Source organism: Triticum dicoccoides, chromosome 2A (genome assembly GCF_002162155.2).
Source record: "Triticum dicoccoides isolate Atlit2015 ecotype Zavitan chromosome 2A, WEW_v2.0, whole genome shotgun sequence".
Lineage (NCBI taxonomy): Eukaryota > Viridiplantae > Streptophyta > Magnoliopsida > Poales > Poaceae > Triticum > Triticum dicoccoides.
This window is the reverse complement of record NC_041382.1, coordinates 7,123,822-7,134,669: the sequence shown is the minus strand read 5'-3', so window position 1 is coordinate 7,134,669 and position 10,848 is coordinate 7,123,822. Positions and strand designations below refer to the sequence as shown.

At 44.3% G+C, this 10,848-nt stretch overlaps 1 protein-coding gene across 1 annotated transcript; it reads right to left on the bottom strand.

Moving 5' to 3' along the window:
- Window positions 1-5,656: 5,656 nt before the first annotated feature.
- On the bottom strand, window positions 5,657-10,127 carry LOC119352707 (L-type lectin-domain containing receptor kinase IX.1-like). The gene is made up of 3 exons (XM_037619280.1): window positions 9,233-10,127; window positions 6,682-7,321; window positions 5,657-6,562 (listed from the first exon to the last, which is right to left on the bottom strand). The coding sequence occupies exons 1-3, from the start codon at window positions 10,125-10,127 to the stop codon at window positions 5,923-5,925; spliced, it is 2,175 nt and encodes a 724-aa protein (XP_037475177.1). The 3' UTR covers window positions 5,657-5,922.
- Window positions 10,128-10,848: the final 721 nt, after the last annotated feature.

Genomic DNA, 10,848 nt, shown 5'->3' with positions numbered 1-10,848 from the left:
CAACTAAATACTTATAGTTTTTTAGTGATTTCTTTTTGATTTTAGGTCACAAAAAATTATAAACTTTCTGTTAGTGCCATTAGTTTTAAAATTTTGAATAGTTTAAATTGGAATTTTATAAAATTTGTGTGAATCACTAGTTTATGAATAACTTTACTATAAAAATAGAATTTTTTTCTTCTTTGCTATTTATTTTTTATTTATACTTACAATTAAATACTTATAGTTTGATTTTAGGTCACAAAAATTATATTCTTTTTGCTATTGAAGAATATTATAGTTTTATTTTAGTTGATCATAACATAATATTTTAATTGATTGTTTTTATTTTCATAAAAGTTTTGTAGTTCATTCTGTTTTCTATTAATTCATTCTTTGAGCTAAATGACTCTGAAATTGGAAAGCATTTCAAAATGAACTCTGAAAAGGTTGAAAGTTGGCATGGTATCATCATTTCACCCACATAGCATGTTCCAAAAAGTAGAGAGGGTTACGACAAAAACTTGATGCACTTCATGTACAAAATGGACAATCACTTTTGAAGTATCAAAGTTTCGAACCATAAGACATGAAAGCATTTCAAATTAACTCTGAAAAAGTTGAAAGTTGGGATGGTATCATAATTTCACCCACATAGCATTTGCTTATTGCGGGAGAAAGTCTTCACTTTTTCTTCGCTTGTGTCATTTGCTTATTGCGCCGTAACCATGGATAATCTTCATTGTTTATCAGGATGCTTGGGTCAGCCTTGACATTGAAGGGAGGAATTTCATGAAACTTTTCATAATCTTCAGACATGTCTGTCTTGCCGTCCACTCCTAGGATGTCCCTTTTTCCTGAAAGAACTATGTGGCGCTTTGGCTCATCGTATGATGTATTCGCTTCCTTATCTTTTCTTTTTCTCGGTTTGGTAGACATGTCCTTCACATAGATAACATGTGCCACATCATTGGCTAGGACGAACGGTTCGTCAGTGTACCCAAGATTTTTCAGATCCACTGTTGTCATTCCGTACTGTGGGTCTACCTATACCCCGCCGCCTAACAGATTGACCCATTTGCACTTAAACAAAGGGACCTTAAAATCAGGTCCATAGTCAAGTTCCCATATGTCCACTATGTAACCATAATATGTGTCCTTTCCGCTCTCGGTTGCTGCATCAAAGCGGACACCGCTGTTTTGGTTGGTGCTCTTTTGATCTTGGGCGATCGTGTAAAATGTATTCCCATTTATCTCGTATCCTTTGTAAGTCAATACAGTCAAAGATGGTCCCCTGGACAACAAGTACAACTCATCACAAACAGTGTTGTCACCTTTGAGACGTGTTTCCAATCAACTGCTGAAAGTCCTGATGTGTTCACATGTAATCCAGTCGTCGCACTGCTCCGGGTGTTTGGAGCGCAGACTGTTCTTGTGTTTATCGACATACGGGGTCACCAAGGTAGAGTTATGTAGAACTGTGTAGTGTGCTTGAGACCAAGAATATCCGTCCCTGCATATTATTGAGTCTCTTCCAAGAGTGCCTTTTCCAGTCAGTGTCCCCTCATACCGCGATTTAGGGAGACCTATCTTGTTAAGGCCAGGAATGAAGTCAACACAAAACCCGATAACATCCTCTGTTTGATGGCCCATGGAGATGCTTCCTTCTGGCCTAGCGCGGTTACGGACATATTTATTTAGGACTCCCATGAACCTCTCAAAGGGGAACATATTGTGTAGAAATACGGGCCCCAGGATGACAATCTCGTCGACTAGATGAACTAGGACGTGCGTCATGATATTGAAGAAGGATGGTGGGAACACCAGCTTGAAACTGACAAGACATTGCGCCACATCACTCCTTAGCCTTGGTACGATTTCTGGATCGATCACCTTCTGAGAGATTGCATTGAGGAATGCACATAGCTTCACAATGGCTAATCGGATGTTTTCCGGTAGAAGCCCCCTCAATGCAACCGGAAGCAGTTGCGTCATAATCACGTGGCAGTCATGAGACTTTAGGTTCTGAAACTTTTTCTCTGGCATATTTATTATTCCATTTATATTCGACGAGAAGCCAGTCGTGACCTTCATACTGAGCAGGCATTCAAAGAAGATTTCTTTCTCTTCTTTCGTAAGAGCGTAGCTGTTTGGACCTTTATACTGTTTTGGAGGCATGCCGTCTTTTTCGTGCAAACGTTGCAGGTCCTCTCGTGCCTCAATTTTATCTTTTGTCTTCCCATACACGCCCAAGAAGCCTAGCAGGTTCACGCAAAGGTTCTTCGTCACGTGCATCACGTCGATTGAGGAGCGGACCTCTAGGTCTTTCCAGTAGGGTAGGTCCTAAAATATAGATTTCTTCTTCCACATGGGTGCGTGTCCCTCAGCGTCATTCGGAACAGCTAGTCCACCGGGACGCTTTCCAAAGATTACGTAGTGTAAATCATTGACCATAGCAAGCACGTGATCACCGGTGCGCATGGCGGGCTTCTTCCGGTGATCTGCCTCGCCTTTGAAATGCTTGCCTTTCTTTCGACATTGATGGTTGGTCGGAAGAAATCGACGATGGCCAAGGTACACATTCTTCCTGCATTTGTCCAGGTATATACTTTCAGTGTCATCTAAATAGTGCGTGCATACGTGGTATCCTTTGTTTGTCTGTCCTGAAAGGTTACTGAGAGCGGGCCAATCATTGATGGTCACGAACAACAACGCCTTAAGGTTAAATTCCTCCTGTCTGTGCTCATCCCACGTACGTACACCGTTTCCATTCCACAGCTGTAAAAGTTCTTCAACTAATGGCCTTAGGTACACATCAATTTCGTTGCCGGATTGCTTAGGGCCTTGGATGAGAACTGGCATCATAATGAACTTCCGCTTCATGCACATCCAAGGAGGAAGGTTATACATACATAGAGTCACGGGCCAGGTGCTGTGATTGCTGCTCTGCTCCCCGAAAGGATTAATGCCATCCACGCTTAAAGCAAACCATACATTCCTTGGGTCCTTTGCAAACTCATCCCAGCACTTTCTCTCGATTTTTCTCCACTGCGACCCGTCAGCGGGTGCTCTCAACTTCCCATCTTTCTTTCGGTTCTCACTGTGCCATCGCATCAACTTGGCATGCTCTTCGTTTCTGAACAGACGTTTCAACCGTGGTATTATAGGAGCATACCACATCACCTTCGCAGGAACCCTCTTCCTGAGGGGCTCGCCGTCAACATCACCAGGGTCATCTCGTCTGATCTTATACCGCAACGCACCGCATACCGGGCATGCGTTCAAATCCTTGTATGCACCGCGGTAGAGGATGCAGTCATTAGGGCATGCATGTATCTTCTCCACCTCCAATCCTAGAGGGCATACGACCTTCTTTGCTGCGTCTGTACTGTCAGGCAATTCGTTATCCTTTGGAAGCTTCTTCTTCAATATTTTCAGTAGCTTCTCAATTCCTTTGTCAGCCACAGCATTCTCTGCCTTCCACTGCAGCAATTCCAGTACGGTACCGAGCTTTGTGTTGCCATCTTTGCAATTGGGGTATAACCCTTTTTTGTGATCCTCTAACATGCGATCGAACTTCAGCTTCTCCTTTTGACTAATGCATTGCGTCCTTGCATCGACAATGACCCGGCGGAGATCATCATCATCGGGCACATCGTCTGGTTCCTCTTGATCTTCAGCAGCTCCACCCGTGGCAGCATCATTGGGCACATCGTCTGGTTCCTCTTGATCTTCACCAGCTCCCCCCGTTGCAGCATCACCGTATTCAGGGGGCACATAGTTGTCATCGTACTCTTCTTCTTCGCCGTCTTCCATCATAACCCCTATTTCTCTGTGCCTCGTCCAAACATTATAGTATGGCATGAAACCCTTGTAAAGCAGGTGGGAGTGAAGGATTTTCCGGTTAGAGTAAGACCTCGTATTCCCACATTCAGTGCATGGACAACACATAAAACCATTCTGCTTGTTTGCCTCAGCCGCATCGAGAAACTCATGCACGCCCTTAATGTACTCGCGGGTGTGTCTGTCACCGTACATCCATTGCCGGTTCATCTGCGTGCATTATATATAATTAAGTGTCCAAATTAATAGAAGTTCATCATCACATTAAAACCAAAGTGCATACATAGTTCTCATCTAACAACATATAGCTCTCCAGAGCATCTAATTAATTAAACCATACATTGAAACTATGTAAAACATTTCAATGCGAAAACAAATGCGATTATAATCGCAAACAAGGTAACAATTGATCCAACGGCATAATGATACCAAGCCTCGGTATGAATGACATATTTTCTAATCTTTCTAATCTTCAAGCGCATTGCATCCATCTTGATCTTGTGATCATCGACGACATCCGCAACATGCAACTCCAATATCATCTTCTCCTCCTCAATTTTTTTTATTTTTTCCTTCAACAAATTATTTTCTTCTTCAACTAAATTTAACCTCTCAACAATAGGGTCGGTTGGCATTTCCGATTCACATACATCCTAGATAAATAAAATCTATGTCACGTTGGTCGGCATAATTTTCATAAACAATAAATGAACCAATAGTTATAAAGATAATATACATACCAAATCCGAATCCTAGACAGGACGAGGGCCGACGGGGGCGGATACCAAAACCATCGCACTATATAAGATGCAATAATAAATGTAAGAAAATGATACAAACATCTATCTAAACATACAAGTAAGAATATTTTTCCTTTCAGAAAGAAGATAAGAACAAGAGGCTCACCATGGTGGTGTCGGTGATGAGATCGGCGCGGGTGATCGACGGCGGTGAAGACGGGGACGGGGCGTGACGGACCGCTAAATCTAGACAAATCTCGAGGAAAATGGAGCTTGGAGGTCGAGCTTCGAGAGGAGAAAGCTTAAGTAGTGTGGCTCGGGCATTTCATCGAACACCTCATGTGCATAGGAGGTGAGCTAGAGCACCACAAAGCCCTCTCCCTCTCGGCCAGAAAAAACAGAGCACTGTGCTCTGCTCTTGCGCGAGGGGGTATATATAGGCACCTCATTGGTCCCGGTTGGTGGCATGAACCGGGACTAAAGGGGAGCCTTTGGTCCCGATTCAAGCCACCAACCGGGACCAATGGTGGTGGGCCAGGAGCGAGGCCCATTGGTCCCGGTTTGTCCCACCAACCGGGACCAAAAGGTCCAGATGAACCGGTACCAATGGCCCACGTGGCCCGGCCGCCCCCCTGGGCTCACGAACCGGGACCAATGCCCACATTGGTCCCAGTTCTACACTGAACCGGGACTAATGGGCTGAGCCGGCCTGGACCATAGCCCTGTTTTCTACTAGTGAGTTTAGATGTGACATCTTTAAAAAACATCTAGATGTGAATTAGAGAAACTATTTTCCGAAAATCGCCCAGCCCAATACAAGCCGGGGGGTAGGGCCTGTCGTATTGGTCTTCGTGGCCTGGTTCGACGCGCCCCAGGAGGAATGAATAGTTCGCTGGAGGTAAACCCCTAGCCGACGTTCCCCAGATATTCACGTCCTTAATTTTTGCTGTGACAAGTTAGGAATATAACTATTTTTGCATTGCAATAACTCGATCTGTTCAAAAATTATATGAGAGTTGCATGATTTCTTTATCCGGGAAGTAAAAAAAGGAGATGACTTAGTCCCATTACTGAGTTAACCAACTTTATTAAACCAATATGAATGCAAACAAGACCACACGTACGATGTATCTGCCACATAACATCTTATTACATCCATATCTATATATCAGCAAACCAACATGAATGCAAAGCAAATGCATACATACAGTGTGTTACACGTAACTGTATATTACGTCCAGACAACATATGGCCAATCCGGCATGAATGTAAAACCATACAAACACGACGCTTATTGGAACACATTAAGTAGATGAGAGAAGCAACTACTAGTATGCAATGCATTATTAACCCCCAGAAGTCATGCATGCCGCTCACCAAATGGGCTTTCATCTGACGTCGGTGCTTGTGGGCCCGAGCTACTAGTAGTGTAGGTATCTTGTTGCATTGAGGAGGGCACCGAAGTAGTGTTCAACAGGTGGTTAAGGTCAGGCAACGACACACCACGTTCGAGGACCTCCATTGCTTCCTTACTGGTAGGCCTCTTCCTACTGTCAGGAAGAGAACACCAGAGCCCTAGGATAGCCACACGCTCCATCTGCCTCATGTCCGAGTCGCCACAACCATGTAGCCTGTCATCTGCAGCTTCCATCACCCTGCCTCTTACATACAGATCCCAGACTTGCTCCCTGGACTTTCCCATGCACGTGATGTCCAAGAGGACGATCCCGAAGCTGTAGACGTCTGAGCTAAGGTTGAACTTGACTTTCCCTGCTTTCCTGCACTCTGGATCTATGTACCCTTCTGTCCCAACAGCAGTCGTCATTAGTGTCACGTTGTCTTGGTTGCCGATCCTCGACAGCCCGAAGTCAGCAAGCTTGGCGTTGAAGTTGTTGTCTAAGAGGATGTTGCCTGGTTTGATGTCTCTGTGCAGAATGGGTGGGGCGCAGTCATGGTGGAGGTAAACAAGGGCAGAGCCAATGTCTTTGATGATTTGGTACCTGAGAGACATACACAGGTTCATGATTCTACTACAATGGTAATTACAGCATCATGGATCATTGATTCTCGTGAAGTAAATAAATAAATAAAATGCACATGTACGCATACTACATTGTACCTTGTTGGCCACTGTATTGGCTGCTCTGTCTCGTGTAGGTGGTGGTGCAGATTGCCGTTAGGCACCAGCTCATAGACAAGGAAGAGCTCTTCATCCTTTTTCTTCATGCAACACCAGCACATGAAATCAAGAATGTTTGGGCTACTATCCCTGCAACACCAACCTTTAAGTTTGACGAGATTCCTATGCTTCGCTTCGCTAATGGTGTTCATCTCAGTGAAGAAGTCCTGATTTCCTCCCCTTATCTTGTTCAAGATCTTCTTTACAGCCACCTCGCCACCATATGATTCTTTTGAGTTCAACGATGTACCTGAATCCTTGGAGGACGATGCACACGATTCCTTGGAGGAAAAACCACCTGATTCTCTTGAGGGAGCACCTGATGACAATCCCTTTGAGAATGTACCCCTGTAGACTTCTCCAAACGCACCTCTCCCAATAACCCTTTGCTTAGAGAAGTTGTCTGTTGCAGAAGCCAGATCACGGTAGTCGAACCGTCTGGGTCCTCCAGTTTGTGCTACAAGGTCATGGCTTGTGCTCCTTGTCCACTTGAAACATGCAATGATACACCACACCATAACCACCAACGCTACAGCTCCTCCAAGCGACCCTCCAATAATTGCAGCCTTCATGTCATGATCTACATGCACAAAAATAACACTAGTAGTTAATTGTGTTAATTCATGTGTCCAAGTTAATTTTCTCTCCTAGCAGGCAGAGTTGAAGAACCACAAGTGTATTTGATGTGAATCTGTACTTTCATGGAGCTATAAGCATCTAAGCCTATTCATAGCTGTGATATTTATATAAGAATATTATCATCTTTTCCTAGTAGGGCGAGTTGAAGGACCAACATGCATATAGGTAAGATACTGTCATCATCATATACTATCATGGAGCTATAAGCATATAATAATCTTTGTGAGCTATAACCATATTAGCATAACTTCCTAGTTGGCAAAGTTGAAGGACCATGGTGATGGGTATCTTATGCATATAACCAGTTGATATTCTCATGGAGATACAAGTTGATTAATCATTGTGAGCAACAAGCATATTAGCATCTGTTGCTAGGATGCTAGAATTGAAGGACTATGGGATCTGAGCTATAAGCATACCAACTCCCTTTCCCAGTTTGTCGAGTTGAAGGGTAAGCATCAGATACTTTCATTTGGAGTTATAAGAATATATGGATACTAATTGTCGTGAGCTATAAGCATATTAGCACTTTATGCTAGAGGGCCTAGTTGAAGGAAACATCAGATACCGTCATGGAGCTACAATCATACTACTAGATGTGAGCTATAAGCATATTAGTACTTTCTGCTAGCGTGCCTAGTTGAAGGAAGCATCAGATACCACCGTGGAGCTAATTATAAGCATACTTATCGATATGAGCTCTAAGACCTCTTACAGTGGGTGGTATCATGTATATGATACTACTGTATTATGCTATCCCTATAATGGATGGTATCATATGTTGATATTTTAGATGACCTCATTTATTACTTTGTATGACTCATACTAGCACTTCACTTATTACGATGCACTATCAATGATATGAATAACAGTATCACCTCTTTCCTTATTTAGTGTTATGTCATGTCATCAAAATAACTAGTTAACACATTGCATGAGGTTGCATGATACTACCCTATGATGCTCCATTGTGGGAGGTCTAAGACTATCCAAAGTGGGAGTAACATGGAGAGTAACATAGATGACACCTAAGCAAAAAAATATGCTAGTTACTCATACTATGGGTAACATCACACATACCAAGACAAGATGAGTCTACAACCTAATAAATAAAGTTTTGCATGACACCACACATATAGTGGGAGTAGCATGAGTGGTAACATCACACGTATCTAGACAAAATAGATGATGTAGCATGTAATTACTGATTAAAAAGAGGCATGTGGTAACATAGTATGTTACTCACACTACGAGTAACATCACACATGCCAAGAGAAGATGAGTCTACAACGTAATAAATGAAGGTAGTAACATAGACTAGTAACATATGCATGTTGCTAGCCTAAGTTACTCCACACTATGGGTAGTCTAAGCATATTTAGCATCTTTTTCTGAGCAGACCGAGTTGAAGGACCACAACAATAATGAGGAATAAGCATGTAAACACATTAATTAATGGAAGAAATAATTATGCTTAGGCCTTTCCTAGTAAGTTGAAGGATAAGCATAAGATGCTGTTCATGTGTACCTATAAGCTTATAAGCATGTTAATCCGTTGCTTGTTTAGACAATATTAATCTTCTGCTAGGGGGCCAAGTTGAAGGAAGGGTCAGAATGTCGATGTGAGATCTAAGCATATTAGTATCTTTTACTAGCATGCCGAGTTGAAGCCTTTAAGGTCCACGTAAGTACTTGATGTATATAAGTATATGGAGATATAATCATATTAACAGTCCTGATCGAGCTATAAGCGTATATTAAATGGCTGAGTTCTAATGTCTCTTGGAGTATTAATTTTGTATCTTTTTCATGGCAGTTGCATCGAAGAAATAAAGGTATAGCTAGTAAACACCTTTGTGGGGCGGAGCAAGCGAGGAGTTGAAGGACCATGATAGTATCTGATGCAGCTCCAAGCTGGCGCCTGTGGCTCCAGAAAACCCAATGGCCACCTGAGGCGGGAGCAAGGTGACTGGATCGGGTAATTGCGTGGTGACCCGAACCGGGAGATTGTAACTCTGGTCATCAAACTGCAGGTCTGCTACCAGCATCCGGGTGGTGTTGTCGAAGGTGACCGTGGCCGTCATGGTGCCATTGAGGCTGAAGCTATCCAGTATTGTCGTGTTCACCGAGTCCATGATAGAGCTGATGTCGATGCCAATGTGGTCGTAGGTGGTGTTGGGGTCCCAAGAGTTGTCGTAGGTGTCGAATTCCACGGCGATGAACCGGTCATTCCCGAAGGCGGTCGGGTTCTTGCCTTTGCCTAAGGGCATCATGCCGAGGTTACCCCCACCTGAATTTGGCGGCATAGTTGACGGGTAAGAGGCAAGAAAGAAAGTCATGCCGTCCCCCTTGTTGTTCTTAGTATCGTCGTCGATATGGATCACGAAGGTGAACCGCGCCTGGAAGCTGGCCACCTCGCCGGTGACGTTGTCGTAGAACGGCACCGGGTGCCGGTACGATACCCGTCCTGTACAGGAATTGGGGTTCTTCTTGTAACTGTTACAGGTGAGGTCAACTAGGTCGCCATGAACGGTCGCATCCCCCTCGAATTTCAGGTCTTCTATGTGGTAGGTGGATGCGTTGGAGAAGTCGAAGCTGAATGAGAAGGGAGACGGGGTGGTTGCGGCGGTAGCGGGAGCAGGAGCAGATGCATCAAGAGAATTCGCTACAAATATTTGTAAGCAAATGAAAAGGAGGAGTAGGAGGTGGCAGCACGGCGTGTTGCCGCTGCTTGCAGGCGAGCCCATGGCCGTAGTGGTACTGATGAGCTAGGCATCTTCACAATATATAGAGGAAACGGAAAGGTGCAATAGCACCCGGGAGTCCTGACACCCCTTTATCCCGTGCGTTCAATGCCCTCAAGATTCATGATGTGGCGTAGACAGCAGCAGGCCACTTGCGTTGTCAGTTTAGTTAAGCAGAAAATTTACAGAGTCGAACAGGCTGATCCTAGGCTGCGCCAAGAAGGCTAATCCGGCTTAGAGGGTGGAGGGGAAGCGGTGGCGCCAAGAAGAGAACCATCGCGTGAAGATCTGCAATGATGATGTTGATGGCGTCTCGATCCTGAGGCAGCTAAGCGGCCACCAAAGCTACAAATATCAATACATTTTGAAAACGGCGTCAGTAGCATGTCGAAGAGGAACACGCAGGTTTACAATTTTATTGCGTATGGTCCAAAGCGTCCAAGCAAGAACCCTAATACCAAGCCAACAAATGTGGCAGACACGCGGATGGGAGGCTTGGATTTCCGCAAAGAGGTTGGGGAAGTTATTCTTGCACCAACAGCCGCCAACCGCTCCATGTAAGCAACTCCAAAGGAATTGTGCGGACACACACACGTGAAGAAGATGTGATTTGAGTCCTCCTCTATCCCACAAAGAGGGCACATCCCATCACCCGGGCCATTCCGTTTGAGCACCTCCATGCCCGAGGGCACCTGTCCCCAGATTCATTGCCACAGGAAGATCC

Excerpts from the sequence above, each read along its gene's own strand:
- LOC119352707 (XM_037619280.1), bottom strand. The coding sequence starts at position 10,127 with ATGGGCTCGCCTGCAAGCAGCGGCAACACGCCGTGCTGCCACCTCCTA. Across the intron at positions 7,322-9,232 it reads GCTTGCTCCGCCCCACAAAG|ATCATGACATGAAGGCTGCA; the intron begins GTGTTTACTAGC and ends TTGTGCATGTAG. Across the intron at positions 6,563-6,681 it reads CCAATACAGTGGCCAACAAG|GTACCAAATCATCAAAGACA; the intron begins GTACAATGTAGT and ends TATGTCTCTCAG.